Source organism: Cervus elaphus, chromosome 15 (genome assembly GCF_910594005.1).
Source record: "Cervus elaphus chromosome 15, mCerEla1.1, whole genome shotgun sequence".
NCBI classification, from domain to species: Eukaryota; Metazoa; Chordata; class Mammalia; order Artiodactyla; family Cervidae; genus Cervus; species Cervus elaphus.
Window position 1 is genome coordinate 93,338,014 of NC_057829.1, and position 17,977 is coordinate 93,355,990.

General features: G+C 58.5%; 1 protein-coding gene and 1 pseudogene across 1 annotated transcript in view; one reads left to right on the top strand and one right to left on the bottom strand.

The window, feature by feature from the left end:
- Nucleotides 1-13,311, top strand: part of KNDC1 (kinase non-catalytic C-lobe domain containing 1) — a 52,665-nt gene extending 39,354 nt beyond the window's left edge. The window contains exons 22-31 of the mRNA XM_043926750.1: nucleotides 536-649; nucleotides 1,188-1,335; nucleotides 1,404-1,583; nucleotides 2,010-2,213; nucleotides 2,393-2,475; nucleotides 2,699-2,849; nucleotides 7,254-7,376; nucleotides 7,457-7,516; nucleotides 8,739-8,896; nucleotides 11,882-13,311. Of these exons, the coding sequence (XP_043782685.1) occupies nucleotides 536-649; nucleotides 1,188-1,335; nucleotides 1,404-1,583; nucleotides 2,010-2,213; nucleotides 2,393-2,475; nucleotides 2,699-2,849; nucleotides 7,254-7,376; nucleotides 7,457-7,516; nucleotides 8,739-8,896; nucleotides 11,882-12,113 (1,453 nt within the window). The 3' untranslated portion in view covers nucleotides 12,114-13,311. The remainder of the gene's footprint in view (nucleotides 1-535; nucleotides 650-1,187; nucleotides 1,336-1,403; nucleotides 1,584-2,009; nucleotides 2,214-2,392; nucleotides 2,476-2,698; nucleotides 2,850-7,253; nucleotides 7,377-7,456; nucleotides 7,517-8,738; nucleotides 8,897-11,881) is intronic.
- A 105-nt stretch (nucleotides 13,312-13,416) lies between these two features.
- LOC122708568 lies at nucleotides 13,417-17,189 on the bottom strand (annotated as a pseudogene).
- Between the last annotated feature and the right edge of the window lie 788 nt (nucleotides 17,190-17,977).

A 17,977-nucleotide genomic window follows, 5' to 3' on the forward strand; every position in this document is an offset into this window, starting at 1 on the left:
ACACACATCCGCACACACACACACGTGTGCACACAGCCACACACTCACACTAACACACACACACACACAAATACACACAGCCACATACCTACCTGCACACACAGCGGTACACTCACACATGCACACCCGCACTCACATCTGCACACACGCTCACACATACACCCACACCTGCACACTCACACCCACACACACATCCGCACTCACATCTGCTCACACATACACCCACATCTGCACACACACCCACACACCTGCACTCACGTGCACACACCTACACCTGTGCACTCATCTGCACACACCACATGCGCACACACACACCCCTGCACACTCACACACACACCTGCACTCAACACCCACACACACCTGCACACTCACACCCATACACACCCACACACAGTGCACACTCATCTGTGCACACCCATACACACACCCGCACACACCCACACCACACTCATCTGCACACGCTCACACCCGCGCACACACCAGGACCGGGTGCTGGCCAGCCCGCACTGACGGCCGCCCCCCCCCCCCCCCGCAGCGGCGCCTTCCTGGAGGGCTACGTGCAGCAGTTCCTGTACACCTTCCGCTACTTCTGCAGCCCCCAGGACTTCCTGCACTTCCTGCTGGACCGCATCAGCAGCACCCTGTCCAGGTACCCCGGGCGCCGGCACCAAGGGCCGGGGCGAGGACAGAGGCGGAAAGGGGGTGCAGGCGGGCCAGGAGCAGCCACTGATGCCCACGGTGGGGGAGAAGCAGGGTGGGGACAAGGAAGGTGGGACCCCCATGGACTGGAGGATGTAGAGGGATCCCAAGGGCCTCGGCCAGCAGGCAGGCCCAGCACGGGAGAGGGTGGTGGGCAGTGCTGGACGTGCTCTCACCCTCTCTGAGCTGGCTTGTCCTTGCCCCCAGATTCCCGCACAAGGTCAGGCTGGGGCCCAGGAGGGGACTCAGAGACCCTGCCCCCATCTTCTCTACCCACAGAGCCCACCCCACCGTTCCGAATGCCTTCCCAACCTTGGGGCAGGCTGGAGGGGGCGGTGGTTGCAGTGGCCCCTCTCCTGCCCAGGTGGGAGGGCGGGTGGGGTGGGGCTTAGGTGCCCCCAAAAGACAGAGCCACGCTCCCCCCACCCCCGTCCCATCTAGGGGTGGCACAGGGGGCCCTGCCCGGCTCAGGACTCCTCTGCCTCCAGGGCCCACCAGGAGCCCACCTCCACCTTCACCAAGATCTACAGGCGGAGCTTCTGCCTCCTGCAGGCCTGGCTGGAGGACTGCTACACCGTGGACTTCGTGAGGAACGCCGGGCTCCTGGGGAGGCTCCAGGACTACCTCTCCTCCCAGGTGAGGCGGGGGGCGGGGGGGACACAACCCCCGGGAGGCAGCAGGTGACCCCACGTGCTTCTGCCCAGATCCTGCCTCTGGACGGCTCCGCGGAGCACCTGCTGGGCCTGCTGGAGGTGGGCACCGAGCGGCAGGCCGAGGGCGCCCTGCATGGCACAGACCTGGAGGACCCCAAGGAGGTGGAGGGGGACGCCAGGCCCCTCAACGCCCTGTGTAAGAGGCTCTCGGAGGACGCCGTCTCCCGGAAGGTGCGGCCTCTCCCAGGAAGATAGACACACACAGGCGCACACGTGCATACCTTTGTACACAAGCACAGACAGGCAGAGGTGCGCGCGTGCAATACACAGTCCATCTTGCGGCTCCAGGGCACTAGCCCTGTGAGGCTGGCACTTCCTGTCAGCCCCGGGCAAGGACAACAGAGGACCAGCGCCCCAGACCACACCACCTCCCTGACCCTTGGGCCAAGGGCAGGATCGGGATATGGCCAGGAACAGGGGCAGGGTCTCGGGGGGGCCTCACCATGACTCATGCAGACAGCACCAAAGCGCACAGCTCCATCCGCGGGGGAGCTGCTGAAATCCTGGGGTCAGTGCGGCCGCAGGCGGGAGGCAGGGCTCTGCCCTGCTGCTCTAGGCTGCCCCGGCCCGCCCTGACTGGGGGGACCCGCCCTGCAGAGCTTCCCCTGGCGGCTGTCCCGGGGCAGCGGGCCGGCGCTGCCCCACAAGGAGCGACAGTACAGCATCGCGTCGGCCCTGCCCAAGCCCTGCTTCCTGGAGGACTTCTACGGGCCCTACACCAAGGCCGGCGAGAAGGGGCCCTACTTCCTCACTGAGTACAGCACCCAGCAGCTCTTCAGCCAGCTGACGCTGCTGCAGCAGGTGGGGCGCCAGGTCCACACGGCGCACGGGGCCCCCTGCTGGAACCGGGCGGGCGGCCAGGGACAGGGACCTAGCGACCCCCACCCCCTGCCGCCGTCTGGGTGAACATGGAGAGCCCCCACCGATACCCGGCCCTGAGACGGGGCGCTGCCCGCCCTCTCTGTCCTCGTCCCTGGCAGGAGCTGTTTCAGAAGTGCCACCCCGTCCACTTCCTAAACTCGCGGGCCCTGGGCGTCACGGACAAAAGTGCAGCGGTCCCCAAGTAAGTGTCCACCGAGGTCTGCGGAGCCTGAGACGCTGGGGTGGCCGAGGGTCTTGAGGCTCCACCCTGTTATTTCCGCTGGGTGGAAATGCCTTTCCGGACACTTTGGCTGACAGGCAGTGCCTTGTGGTTCTGGGCTGGACACCAACCCCCTTCTCGGGGTCCCAGCGCCACCCCGTGTCCTGACTGGGACATGCTGGACCCGTGCCTGCATCTCTTGCAGGGCCAGCTCTTCTGAGTCTCTGTCGGCAAAAACCTGCAGCTTATTTCTGCCCAACTACGTCCAGGACAAATACCTGTTACAGCTTTTAAGAAGCGCAGATGATGTCAGCACCTGGGTGGCCGCTGAGATCGTGACCAGTCACACCTCCAAGGTCGGTGCCCAAGGGTCTGGCCCCAGCACGGGGTCGGGGGTGCCAGTTGTGAGGGCACCTCTTTGTGCAAGCCCTCCTGCTGGGGGCGGGGGGGCACAGAGGCATCCCGAGCTGAAGCCCCTGGAGCAGGCGTGCATGAAGGGCACTCAAGGCAGGGGACCCCGCGGCTCCCCGGCCTCCACCCCACCACCGATGACGAAGCCTGACGTGCACATGCCGCACCAAGAGCCTCTGCAGCGCCTCCTCTCCCAAGTCCTGAGTTGTCTGAAGCCCTAGGGAGCCCCGAGGCCCACCAACGCATGCAGAGTTCCCCAGTCTTTCCTCTTTCAGGGAGAAGCTTCCAACCTCAGGGGTTTATTAGCTGACAGACTGACCCCTCCTCACTTGTGCCTGGACGCGGGCACTGGGAGCCTACCCTCGCCCCCATCTGCTCCAATCCTCGATGTCCATCAGAGCAACACCAATGTGCAGCTTTCCCCTCACCCTGTGAGGGGTGTCACACAGGCCTCCAAGCGCTTTGGGGGGACGTGGAGGGGCATTGGCGCCCCGGTCGCAGGCCAGAGCCAACTCCAGACCCACCCAGGCAGTGGCCAGGGGATGGAGCCAGCATCACTGTGAGCAGAGGATGCAGGCAGGGCTGTCCATAGGGCGGTGTGGCCTCTGCAGGAACCGGACGGGGCGGGGACGAGGGCAGGAAGCGCCCTGGGCGGACGTGGTGATTGAGCCTGAAACACACACGGTCCCCGCGCTGTGTGCCGCTCGCTGTGCCGTCAGAACGACCCGGAGACGACTTCTACACGCATAAACTATGGCCTCAGAAAACAGTCACAACTCAAAAGTTGGGCCAGAGGATGTAACAGGAAGACTCTACACATGGACATCACCAGATGGTCAACACCAAAATCAGATTGACTATATTATTTGCAGCCAAAGATGGAGAGGCTCTATCCAGTCAGAAAAATCAAGACCGGGAGCTGACCGGCTCAGATCATGAACTCCTTATTGCCAAATTCAGACTTAAATTCAGAAGAAAGTAGGGAAAACCACTAGACCATTCAGGTATGACCTAAATCAAATCCCTTATGATTATACAGTGGAAGTGAGAAATAGATTCAAGGGATTAGATCTGATAGAGAGCGAGCCTGATGAACTGTGGACCAAGGTTCGTGACATTGTACAGGAGGCAGTGATCAAAACCATCCCCAAGAAAAAGAAATGCAAAAAGGCAAAATGGCTGTCTAAGGAGACCTTACAAATAGCTGTGAAGAGAAGAGAAGCAAAAACCAAAGGAGAAAAGGAAAAATAGACCCATCTGAATGCAGAGTTCCAAAGAATAGCAAGGAGAGATAAGAAAGCCTTCCTCAGTGATTAGTGCAAAGAAATAGAGGGAAACAATAGAATGGGAAAGACTAGAGATCTCTTCAAGAAAATTAGAGATACCAAGGGAATATTTCATGCAAAGATGGGCTTAATAAAGGATAGAAATGCTATGGACCTAATAGAAGCAGAAGATACTAAGAAGAGGTGGCAAGAATACACAGAAGAACTGTACAAAAAAGATCTTCACGACGCAGATAATCACAATGGTGTGATAACTCACCTAGAGCCAGACATCCTGGAGTGTGAAATCAAGTGGGCCTTAGAAAGCATCACTATGAACAAAGCTAATGGAGGTGATGGAATTCCAGTTGAGCTATTTCAAGTCCTAAAAGATGATGCTGTGAAAGTGCTGCACTCAAATGCCAACAAATTTGGAAAACTCAGCAGTGGCCACAGGACTGGAAAAGGTCAGTTTTCATTCCAATCTCAAAGGCAATGCCAAAGAATGCTCGAACTACCACACAATTGCACTCGTCTCACACACTAGTAAAGTAAAGCTAAAAATTCTCCAAGCCAGGTTTCAAAAATACATGAACCTTGAACTTCCAGATGTTCAAGCTGGTTTTAGAAAAGGCAGAGGAACCAGAGATCGAATTGCCAACACCTGCTGGATCATTGAAAAAGCAAGAATTTCAGAAAAACATCTATTTCTGCTTTATTGACTATGCCAAAGCCTTTGACTGTGTGGATCACAATGAAGTGTGGGAAATTCTGAAAGAGATGAGAATACCAGACCCCCTGACATGCCTCTTGAGAAATCTGTATGCAGGTCAGGAAGCAACAGTTAGAACTGGACATGGAACAACAGACTGGTTCCACATAGGAAAAGGAGTACATCAAGGCTGTATATTGTCACCCTGCTTATCTAACTTATATGCAGAGTACATCATGAGAAACGCTGGGCTGGATGAAGCACAAGCTGGAATCAAGATTGCCGGGAGAAATATTAATAACCTCAGATATGCAGATGACACCACCCTCATGGCAGAAAGTGAAGAACTAAAGAGCCTCTTCATGAAAGAGGAGTGAAAAAGTTGACTTAAAGCTCAACTTTCAGAAAACTAAGATCATGGCATCTGGTCTCATCACTTCATGGTAAATAGACGTGGAAACAGTAGCTGACTTTATTTTTCTGGGCTCCCAAATCACTGCAGATGGTGACTGCAGCCATGGAATTAAAAGACTCTTACTCCTTGGAAGGAAAGTTATGACCAACCTAGATAGCATATTAAAAAGCAGAGACATTACTTTGCCAGCAAAGGTCTGTCTGGTCAAGGCTGTGGTTTTTCCAGCTGTCATGTATGGATATGAGAGTTGGGACTATAAAGAAAGCTGAGTGCCAAAGAATTGCTGCTTTTGAACTGTGGTGTTGGAGAAGACTCTTGAGAGTCCCTTGGACTGCAAGAAGATCCAACCAGTCCATCCTGAAGGAGATCAGTCCTGGGTGTTCATTGGAAGGACTGATGTTGAAGCTGAAACTCCAATACTTTGGCCACCTGATGTGAAGAACTGACTCATTTGAAAAGACCCTGATGCTGGGAAAGATTGAAGGCAGGAGAAGGGGACGACAGAGGATGAGATGGCTGGATGGCATCACCAACTCGATGGACATGAGTTTGAGCAAGCTCTGGGAGTTTGTGATGGACAGGGAGGCCTGGCGTGCTGCAGTCCATGGGGTCACAAAGAGTCGGACACGACTGAGTGACTCAACTGAACTGAACAAAAGCCCTTAGAGGTAACAGCGCATCCCGTTCAGATCACATCCCTGGGAACGTGGAAACAAAAGGTCACAAAGAAAAGGAAACGACGTGATATATCTTAAAGTGGAAGTGAAATCACTCAGTCGTGTCTGACTCTGCAACCCCAGGGACTACACAGTCTGTGGAATTCTCCAGGCCAGAACACGAGTGGACAGCCTTTCCCTTCTCCAGGGGATCTTCCCGACCCAGGGATCGAGCCCAGGTCTCCCACACTGCAGGCGGATTCTTCACCACCCAAGCCACCAGGGAAGCCCTTGTTTTAGATGAGTAATGGTAGGAACAAAGGGAAATGAGGACTCTGGCTTCAGCAGGGGGTGCAGAAGTCACGGGACACAGCAGCTGAGATGAGGACGCCACCCCGTGTCCACCAACGGCGAAGTACCAAGCATGCAGCGCACCAGCCATCCCGGGAAGTGTCACTCAGCCCCACGTGGGGACAGCGGGGGGCACAGGCCACAGTGCTGGGCCTGGGGCGGGAGGCCGGTCATCAGAGGAGCCCACCGCGGGACTCCAGCGTACGAGGCAGCCCCCATATGGGGACAGCTCTGCCTGCACTGGCTGGAGACCTCCTGCTTTGCATCTGTTCAGACCTGTGAAGAAAACAGACGTCAACGGGAGAAGCAGGCGTGTAAATGTCCTCACGCCAGGCAGGGGGGCGGCCACGTGCTGAGTGACCCCCCAGGCCGTCCCGGGACCCAGGCGCCGGCCAAGCCCAGGAGCAGGGCGTGCGGTGGGTTGCAGGTGGTGTCCCCCCCCCCCCGGAAGGACAGTGCTGGCTGTGGTGACGGTCCACAGGATGCGGCACCTTTGAAAGGAGGGGTCAAGTGAACCCTCCAGAATATTCCAGAAGTCACTGGAGTCGTGTGAAATCCAAGCACTGACTGAGGGGCCGTGCACTGGGTCGTGGGCAGAGACTCCCTTGGGAGTGGGGGGCAGTGCTGGGGGCTCCCAGCTGACCCAGCGCTCTGCCCTGCAGACCAGTGACCCCGTGGAAGCAGGCGCCACAACCCCGTCCCACCCGCCGGGCAGACGAGAAGCTGCCAGGCTCCCTGTGGGCCCGCTCCCAGAGGGGTGTGCCCTGCTGCCCCGTCTGTCCTGAGCCGAGGTTTGTCCAGGGGTCACTGAGGGCACCTGGCCTGCCTCTGTGCCCGTCGCTCTGGCTCTCTCCGTCCCCGTCCCTCTCCGCCCGCTCTGCCCACCCCATCAGCGACCCTGCCCCTCCACCCTCGGAGCTCAGGATGTGTGTCTCGTCCTCTGGTTTCAGCTGCAGGTGAACCTGCTTTCCAAGTTTCTGCTGATCGCGAAGTCTTGCTACGAGCAGAGGAACTTTGCCACGGCCATGCAGATCCTGGGCGGCCTGGAGCACGCGGCTGTGCGACAGTCCCCGGTGCGTCCCCCGGGGCCATGGCCGCAGCCGGGCAGGAAGCCCCTGCGGGGCCGGGGGTTTCACCTGCGCTTTTATTTTAGGCCTGGAGAATTCTGCCTGCGAAGATAGCGGAGGTCATGGAGGAGCTGAAAGCTGTGGAGGTACCGTGTGCATGAGCTCCAGGGAGCTCTCATCCCCCCAGGGGAGGCGGGTGATGGGTGGCAGGACGGGCTGCCTGGCTGCCTGCCTCACAGCGCCCGCCCCACGGCCCCCCAGGACCGTGTACGGCCTCCCCGTCTCCCCTGGGGCCATCCCGTCTCCCGGACAGAGGCGGCAGGGACGCTCCAGAAGCCCTGTCTGCCGACTGTGCCTCACAGGTCTGACTCCCGCGGGGCTAACCCTCCTGGCTGCCCCTCGAGAGACAGTCGGCGAGGACACAGCCTCTGGCTGTTGGGACCAGGTGCCAGGAGCAGCCTGCGTCCAGCCCAGGTCCAGCTCTCTGCTAGCGGGAGGGCTCCCGTGTGTCCTCGGCTGACAGCAGACCCGGGGCCCTGCCGCTGGCCAGCACTTGCTCTGACTTGGGTGAGGGTCCCTCGGGCCCCTGCCGCTGACCAGCACTTGGTCTGACTTTAGGTGAGCGTCCCTCGGGGCCCTGCCGCTGGCCAGCACTTGGTCTGACTTGGGTGAGGGTCCCTCGGGGCCCTGCTGCTGGCCAGCACTCGGTCTGACTTGGGTGAGCGTCCCTCGGGGCCCTGCCGCTGGCCAGCACTCGGTCTGACTTGGGTGAGGGTCCCTCGGGGCCCTGCCGCTGACCAGCACTTGGTCTGACTTGGGTGAGCGTCCCTCGGGGCCCTGCCTCTGGCCAGCACTCAGTCTGACTTGGGTGAGGGTTCCTCGGGGCCCTGCCGCTGGCTGGCACTCAGTCTGACTTGGGTGAGGGTCCCTCGGGGCCCTGCCGCTGGCCAGCACTCGGTCTGACTTGGGTGAGCGTACCTCGGGGCCCTGCCGCTGACCAGCACTCGGTCTGACTTGGGTGAGGGTCCCTCGGGGCCCTGCGGCTGGCCGGCACTCGGTCTGACTTGGGTGAGCGTCCCTCGGGGCCCTGCCGCTGGCCGGCAGTCAGTCTGACTTGGGTGGGTGTCCCTCGGCGTGCTTCTGGAACCAGCACTTCAGCAGCCAGAAGCGCACGGCTTTCTGGGGGCGGGGGTCAGTGTTCCTCCGGTGCCCACGCGCTGCAGAACCTGGACCCCCCAGCCCGGGAGCCAAAGGGCATTTTGAATTGGATGGCAAATTGAGGTGTGGTGCCCCCACGCACCGACTGGCCCCGCTGGGCGCCTGGGATCCCCCCTTACCCCTGCTCACTAATGCCCGTCTGGGTCCCAGGTCTTCCTGAAGAGCGACAGCCTGTGTCTGATGGAAGGACGGCGCCTTAGGGCCCAGCCCACCCTGCCCTCGGCCCACCTGCTGGCCATGCACATCCAGCAGCTGGAGACGGGCGGCTTCACCATGACCAACGGGGCCCACAGGTGGAGCAAGCTCAGGTGAGGGCCCGCAGGTGAGGGAGCCAGGTGAGGGAGCTCAGGTGAGGGGCCCACAGGTGGAGCAAGCTCAGGTGAGGGGCCCGCAGGTGAGGGAGCTCAGGTGAGGGAGCTCAGGTGAGGGAGCCAGGTGAGGGGCCCACAGGTGAGGGAGCTCAGGTGAGGGGCCCACAGGTGAGGGAGCCAGGTGAGGGGCCCACAGGTGAGGGAGCTCAGGTGAGGGAGCTCAGGTGAGGGAGCTCAGGTGAGGGGCCCACAGGTGAGGGAGCCAGGTGAGGGCCCGCAGGTGAGGGAGCTCAGGTGAGGGAGCTCAGGTGAGGGAGCTCAGGTGAGGGGCCCACAGGTGAGGGAGCCAGGTGAGGGAGCTCAGGTGAGGGGCCCACAGGTGAGGGAGCCAGGTGAGGGAGCTCAGGTGAGGGGCCCACAGGTGAGGGAGCCAGGTGAGGGAGCTCAGGTGAGGGGCCCACAGGTGAGGGAGCCAGGTGAGGGCCCGCAGGTGAGGGAGCTCAGGTGAGGGAGCTCAGGTGAGGGAGCCAGGTGAGGGGCCCACAGGTGAGGGAGCCAGGTGAGGGCCCGCAGGTGAGGGAGCTCAGGTGAGGGAGCTCAGGTGAGGGAGCTCAGGTGAGGGGCCACAGGTGAGGGAGCTCAGGTGAGGGGCCCACAGGTGAGGGAGCTCAGGTGAGGGGTCACCAGGTGAGGGAGCTCAGGTGAGGGCCCGCAGGTGAGGGAGCCAGGTGAGGGGCCCACAGGTGAGGGAGCCAGGTGAGGGAGCTCAGGTGAGGGAGCTCAGGTGAGGGCCCGCAGGTGAGGGAGCTCAGGTGAGGGCCCGCAGGTGAGGGGCCCACAGGTGAGGGAGCCAGGTGAGGGCCCACAGGTGGAGCAAGCTCAGGTGAGGGGCCCGCAGGTGAGGGAGCTCAGGTGAGGGAGCTCAGGTGAGGGCCCGCAGGTGAGGGAGCTCAGGTGAGGGGCCCGCAGGTGAGGGAGCTCAGGTGAGGGAGCTCAGGTGAGGGAGCTCAGGTGAGGGAGCCAGGTGAGGGGCCCACAGGTGAGGGAGCTCAGGTGAGGGAGCTCAGGTGAGGGAGCTCAGGTGAGGGAGCCAGGTGAGGGGCCCACAGGTGAGGGAGCCAGGTGAGGGCCCGCAGGTGAGGGAGCTCAGGTGAGGGAGCTCAGGTGAGGGAGCTCAGGTGAGGGGCCACAGGTGAGGGAGCTCAGGTGAGGGGCCCACAGGTGAGGGAGCTCAGGTGAGGGCCCGCAGGTGGAGCAAGCTCAGGTGAGGGGCCCGCAGGTGAGGGAGCTCAGGTGAGGGAGCTCAGGTGAGGGGCCCGCAGGTGAGGGAGCTCAGGTGAGGGGTCACCAGGTGAGGGCCCCACGGGTGAGCCAACCCGGGTGAGGGGCCCACAGGTGAGCAAGTCACGTGAGGAGTCTCCCCATTCCTCCTATTCCTCTGAGGCCTGGACCAGCTGGCCCCACCCAGCCCTCACCCTGGCCCAGGCTGCCACACGCTCCCCTGGGTGACCCCCAGCTGCCGCCTCCTCCACAAACACAAGTAAACATTTCCCACACTGCTGGCATCCATGGTCCCAAACACCGCCCCAAGGTCACTGCGCCCTCCCTTCCTGTTGGGAGGGCAGGCACACCCTGAACCCCACCTCTGTGCAGCCACCTCCCAGCCCCCCGAAGCCGCCTCTTCCCTCTATCCTGCCTCTGCTTTCCTGCTGGACCCCTGCCCTGGGGCTGACCGAGGAGGACCACTTGTCAGGCCCCCGCCCCTTCGGCTGCCGGCACACTTGGGGACCCACGGGGGAGGAGCGGATTGGGCACTGTTTGTGACCACCTTCACCGTGACCAACCAGGGACTCAGACACCTCCAAAGAGTGTCACTGCTCACTTCAGCCTGTGAGGCACCGGTGCCCTCAGCATCCAGGCCCAGGCCAGCCTCTCCAGAGGCTCCCGGCCACGTCCGACCCTCTGCAGCGCCCCAGGCCCACGCTGCCTCCAGCTCAGGGCCAGCCTGTCTGCAAGGACCCCCCAACCACAACTCCATCCTGCCCGCCCCGCCCACACCATTCACACTACAGTCAGGCGGAGGCTGGCCCGGCCCCCTTGGGGTCAGGGGCAGCAGCCTGGCTTTGCGAGCAGGGCCCAGGGGGCACGGAGCCCACCGCCCCCAGCTGTGCTTGCGAGACCCCTTCAGTCACTGAAAGCAGCAATTTAGAGATAACACTATTATCCGCAGTGCACACTTTCTGCAAGAGGTCCATGGCGATCAAAGGGGACGCGGGCATTAAGGGAGGCCACAGTCCAGGAAGGGCCTGGCCAGATTCCGCTGTGTCTGCTCTTCTGACGTGGTTCACGGGTGCATGTGTTTGCACACCTGTCTCCTCATTAGCAATGAAGGCATTCACATGGAACACACCGCATCTTCGCCCAAAACCAGGGTGGGCACATGTGTCTGATGAGTCCATAGCTTCCCCAGGCCTGCAGCTCAGAGACCCCCATTTTCCGGATGACGCCCCGCGGAGTGCTGGCTGCCGCCTGACGCCCAGCTCTGGGAGGCAAAGGCTGGCTCCCTGCGTGGCCAGTTCCCTGGGCGCCACGTCACTGAACGGGGCTGGGGCAAAACGCAGAGCACCAAACCCGCCCAGATGGAATAACCCATGTGCATCCGTTTGCTGCCTCGGGCTGCCTCACGCTTCCTTATCGTGGGGATTTCAGCACTGACCAGGCCTCCCACAGTACATCTCCAGTCAGCGTTTGTGGAATGAAAGCTGGATGGACGGACAGAGGGAGGGAGGGATGGACAGACTCGGGGCAGGTGGATGAACACGCCTGGGTCCTGAAATGAGGTCTGACCTGTGATTAAACAGCAAACTGGCCCCTTGCGGTCTGAACTCTGACGCAGCTTGGCTGGGACTGGCCAGTGCCCACCGGCCGCAACACCGCCCCCGAGACTCATGCAAACTCACGTCCCGTTTCTTCCCAACACAGAAACATCGCCAAGGTGGCGAGCCAGGTCCATGCGTTCCAGGAGAACCCCTACACGTTCGCCCCTGACCCCAAGCTGCAGTCCCAGCTCAAGCAGAGAATCGCCCGCTTCAGCGGGGCCGACATCGCTGTGCTGGCAGCAGACAGCGGGGCGGGCCCCCGGCAGGCGGCCAGCGAGAAGCACTCCCGGAAGATCCAGGACAAGCTGCGGAGGATGAGAGCCACGTTCCAGTAGCGGAGACGGCGGGCCGGGGCACGGGGTGCACATGGGGCAGGCCGGGGGTGGACGGGGACCCCCTGCAGCCCAGGAGGGGCATCAGACGGAGCATGGGCTCAGACACGGACCCAGAGATGGCACCGGGAGGCTGACTGTAAATTGAAAGATGTAAGATGTAAACCAGACCAGGGTGAGTAGGCTCCCCAGGAGCCGAACCCCCGAACGCTCTTTATGTTTCTCAGAGACAAACAGCTTCCGCCCAGCCTGCCAGCTGCCCAGCCTGCTTCCAGAGCCCCACACCCCCACACCCCTCGGACTGTAACCTGGATGGTGCCCCCGAGAAGTGTTTGCGTGAGTCTGCCTGTGTCTGCCACGACGGAGGGCCAAGACGGATCCCTGGTCCCCCTGCTAACGACAGATTCCCAAGGGTTCTGGAACCTTCCATGTGAACCCCTGAGGCTTCCGGGGGCTGCAGCCCAGCCCTGGGCTCACAGTTCGCCCCTGCCAGACATCCTGCCCTCCGCGCCGAGCGCTGGCTGCTCACTCTGTCCTGGGGGGGGGTGGGGGTGCCCAAGCCTCGCAGCCTTCACCCTGGCCAGCCTCCTGCAGCCTGCCAGGGCCTCGCAGCTCCCACCGGCCACTCCCAGTGCCCCACGGCCCCAGTGCCCACCACCCGTCACTGAGAACACGTCCCCATGGGGCAGGAACCCCTGTGCCAAGGCCCCGCGTCCAAGGGCGCAGGACTCAGACGGCAGCTCCAAAGCCGAGACAGCCTCAGCGGCCTCTGCGACCCCGCCGGGTGGGGGGGGCCTGGGGGTGGTCCTGGAAACCTTCAGCAGCCATGCATGTAACACAGACCTGCAGCGCCTCCCACGGCTGGCGGCCGCGGCGCTTTCGGAGAGGAGAGGCGCCTGCCGCCTCAGGGGCACCGGGTGCTCCCCAGGGCTGTTTCCACCAGCCCGCTGGTGTCGGCTTGCCCAGCGCGGGCAGGACGCGCTCGGCCGGCGGCTTGGGGGCCAGGGTGGATCATCACACCCCCACAGCAGGGAGGCCTGAGCCCCGGACTGTCCCAGCCACCAGCGTTCTTACGTTGCAAATCGCTGCAAGACCCAAGATTCTTCTTTTGAGTTTTAGGATTAGTGATTCTTTGGCACAACCAGCTAGTGGTATTTCAAGGAAAACCATTACCTGATAAAATGCTGAATTTCTAACGTCAGGTTGTTTTCCCACATATATTCACTCCCAACACCTAGCTCCTGCATACGTGAAATACGAGAGGCGTGCGGCACGCCTGGCCCTAACGTGGCTTTCACATGAGAATTCAGTTCTGCAGACCAGGTTCTAGGTTTTCAGCATTTGAACTCAGCAGGGTCGGCGGCCACGTGAGCACACGCTCCAGCCGAACGCTCTGCCCCGGGGGCGGCGGCCTTGGCTCGCACGCGCCCATCTGCATGTCGCTGTCACGCAGCCCAGTTTCTAATAAAGCTGTTTCTACCAAGAGGCCGCCAGGGCTCCTGCGCTTTGTCCGCCCCGCGGGTCTGGGGAGCTCCTCACAGCCACGACGACGTCCCCAGGGCTGCTCGTGAGGGCGGGGGGCAGTGACCTCAGCTGACGAGCCAAGGGCAAGGCGGCCCCAGGACCAAGCCCCACACCCTGGGGCCTGCGAGCAGCCTCCGGAGGAGACGGCCAGCCTCCCACAGTCGCTGCCTGCAGACGCCCCCGGGCACTACAGCCACGAAGCCTGCCCATCCAGGGCCCAGCCACCCAGCCCCCACCCACAGCCCACAGGTCGGCCGGCCAGCTCCTCCTCGCCGGGGGACTGAGGGGCGCCCTGGGCTTGTCATCACCAGGAAGGGCCCTGCTGCTGCAATGCAGGACTGGTGGGCACCGTGGGTGGGGGTCTCTCTGCTGTGGGGCCTCCCGAGCCTGGGGGTCTTCTTGGCATCTCTGGGCTCCGCCCTCTAGATGCCAGCAGCATGCCCCCCCCCCACCGCAGCTGTGACAACCCGCAACTCTCCAGACATCACCAAACGTCCCCTGGGGAGCAGAAATGCCCCCCAAACCACAGCCGCTAAAGCACTGACACCCCAAATCTTGGTTTCCAGATACCATTCAGGTCTCAAAAAAAAAAAACAGAAACAGCTGAATGGCTGATTCCAGGGCTGGGGTAGGGAAAGTATAGCAGATGAGTCAGGCGCTAAAGGGGGTAAGGCGACAGAGATAGATCAGGTCAAAAGGACACAGAACAAGAGGGAAAGAGCTGCTCCCCCAGCCAGAGCCGACCACGTGCGCCCCACGCGTGACAGTGATGGGCTGTGGGCCAGGAGGGTCAGTCTGAGCCCACGCCAGTGTCAACGACAGCTGAACGAGAAACAGGAAGAACCGAGGGACCCGCAGAGTACGCAGGGCGGCCCCGAGAGGTGCAGCCTCCAGCCTTTGCGTGTTGGGGGCAAGTGGACCCCGCGGGGCAGACAGGAGGAGGGTGCCCTCACTGCGGGAGACGCAGGCTTCACCGTAACTAGAGAGGGGGTCAGCACCGCGGCCCAGCCTGCTGGCATCGTGCGCCCTAACGTGCACTAAGCAGATGGCACATCACTTCTGGGGTCTCATCCCAGGCCCTCGAATCCCGGTCTAATCATGAGAAGACACTAGACAAACCCAAATTGAGGGGCAAGCCTCAAAATACCCACCAGTCTCCTCAAAGTGTCAAGTACATAGGGAAAAAGATCCAGAGAGGACCAGGGCCGGGGGCAGGCCGAGGGCACAGGATGACTAAACACAGCTGGAGCAGACGAGCGGTGTGAGCAGAGAGCCTGCCACCCTGCGGGTTAGTCAGTAGGATTGTGCAACCATCAACTTCTCAGCTTTGCCAAAGTTCCACGGCCGAGAAAGACATCAGGCGCCCTTTGCTGTCTGTATAACCCAGGTGCAGACTTAGAATTATCCCACACCAAGGAGTTTTAAGAATCAAAATGGACACGAAAGGGAGAATTTAATTCAGATGACCATTATATTTACTGTGAGAAGAATCCCTTAGAAGAACTGGAGGAGCCCCCAGAGTCAATTAAGAGTCCAAAATGCAGTGCTCGGGTGCAGTCTCAAAAACGACAGAATGATCTCGGTTTATTTCCAAGGCAAACCATTCAATATCACAGTAATCTGATTCTATGCCCCAACTGCTAATGCAGAAGAAGCTGAAGTCGAACAGTTCTAAGAAGACCTTCTAGAACTAACCCCAAACAAAAATGTCCTTTCCACCCTACAGGATTAGAATGCAAAAGTAGTAAGTCAAGAGGTATCTGCAATAACAGGCAAGTTTGGCCTTGGAGTACAAAATGAAGCAGGGCAACAGAGTTTTGCCAAGAGAACATGGTCACAGCAAACACCCTCTTTCAAACAGCACAAGAGACGATGCTATACATGGACATCTCCAGATGGTCAGCACTGAAATCAGATTGATTATATTCTTTGCAGCTGAAGATGGAGAAGCTCAGCAAAAACAAGATTTGGAGTTGACTGTGGCTCAGATCAGGAGCTGTTTACTGCAAAATTCAGGTTTACATTGAAGAAAAGTAGGGGAAACCACTAGACCATTTAGCTGTGACCTAAATCAAATCCCTTATGACTATACAGTGGAGGTTACTAGTAGATTCAAGGGATTAGATCTGGTGCAGACAAAGTGCCTGAAGAACTACAGAGCAATTCATAACATTGTACAGAAGGTGGTGACCAAAACCACTCCCAAGAAAAAGAAATGCAAGAAGGCAAAGTGGTTGTCTGAGAAGGCTTTACAAACAGCTGAGAAAAGAGAAGTGAAAGGCAAAGCAGAAGGGGAAAGATATATCCAACTGAATGCAGAGTTCCAGAGAATATCAAGGAGAGACAAGAAAGCCTTCTTAAGTGAAGAATGCAAAGAAACAGAGGAAAACAATACAATGGGAAAGACTAGAGATCTCTTCAAGAAAATTAGAGATACCAAGGGAACATTTCATGCAAAGACGGGCATAATAAAGGACAGAAATAGCAAGGACCTAACAGAAGCAGAAGATACTAAGAAGAGGTGGCAAGAATACACCAAAAAACTGTACAAGAAAGGTCTTAATGACCCAGATAACCACGATGGTGTGATCACTCATCTAGAGCCAGGCATCTTGGAGTGAGGAAGTCAAGTGGGTCCTAGGAAGCATCACTACAAACAAATCTAATGGAGGTGATGGAATTCGAGCTGAACTATTTCAAATCCTAAAAGATAATGCTGTGAAAGTGCTGCACTCAATATGCCAGCAAATTTGGAAAACTCAGCAGTGGCCACAGGACTGGAAAGGGTCACTTTTCATTCCAATCCCAAAGAAGGGCAATGCCAAAGAATGCTCAAACTACTGTACAGTTGCACTCATTTCACATGCTAGCAAGGCAATGCTCAAAATCCTTCAAGGTAGGCTTCAACAGTACATGAACTGAGAACTTCCAGATGTACAAGCTGGATTTAGAAAAGGCAGAGAAACCAGAGATCAAAAAGCCAACATCCAAGAGATTAAAGAAAAAGCAAGAGAATTTCTGAAAAATATCTACTTCTGCCTCATTGACTACCCAAAAGCCTTTGACTGTGTGGATCACAACAAACTGTGGGAAATTCTTTTTTTTTTTTTCGATTGGGCTAAGCTGCTTTATTAGAGAAAGCCAAGATTACAGAGGACTGAAGAGTTGGCATCGGGGACCTTCTTCTTCCCTAAGGTGGGCACAACATTGGCAAAGTGCTGGTTGTACTGCATGTGCCTCTCGATCCGGCCTGTCTCCTTCTTTTTCTCCTGTTTGGCCACCTTGGGAGTCTGACCTCTTGCTTTCCTAGCACGGGCCAGGGAACCATGGGCTTTACCTCCAAGCATGCAGCCGACTACCTCCGGAGTGCTCAGAGCCTCCACCTTACACTGGCCCAGGGTAGTCTCATCCTCTGGGGGTGTGCCTGCCAGAAGCAGAACTTGATTTTCTGGAGGGAAGCCCTCCAATGAAGCTACCTGAGCGGTGATCTGGGCAACAGTTTCCTGGTCGGTCACCTCGACTGTGTAGCTCCTGGGTGCAGACAAAAAGCTGCATGTTGGTGACTAGATCATAGACACCATTGCGGTTACTGCAAAGATGGAGTCAAGAAAGTGCTGGAAAATTCCTAAAGAGATGGGAATACTAGACTACTCTGCCTGCTGAGAAACCTGTATGCAGGTTAAGAAGCAACAGTTAGAACCAGACATAGGACAATAGACTGGTTCCAGACTGGGAAAGAAGTACGTCAAGGCTGTATACTGTCACCCTGCTTATTGAACTTCTGTGTAGAACACATCATGGCAAATGCCAAGCTGGATGAATCACAAGCTGGAATCAAGATTGCTGGGAGAAATATCAACGTTGGACATGCAGATGATACCAGTCTAACGGCAGAAAGCGAAGAGGAACTAGAGCCTCTTGAGGGTAAAAGAGGAGAGTGAAAAAGCTGGTTTAAAACTCAATATTTAAAAAAACTAAGATCACGACATCCAGTCCCATCACTTCATGGTTAATAGATGGGGAAAAAGTGGAAACAGTTGCAGATTTTAATTTCTTGGGCTCCAAAATCACTGCAGATGGTGACTGCAGCCATGAAATTAAAAATGCTTGTTCCTTGGGAGAAGAGTTTTGACAAACCTAGACAGCATATTAAAAAGCAGAGACATCACTTTGCCAACAAAGGTCTGTCTAGTCAAAGCTATTGATTTTCCAGTAATCAGGTATGGATGTGAGAGTTGGACCATATAGAAGGCTGCGTGTCTAACAACTGATGCTTTCAAACTGTGGTGTTGGAGAAGCCTCGAGAGTCCCATGGATGGCAAAGAGATCAAACCAGTCAATTC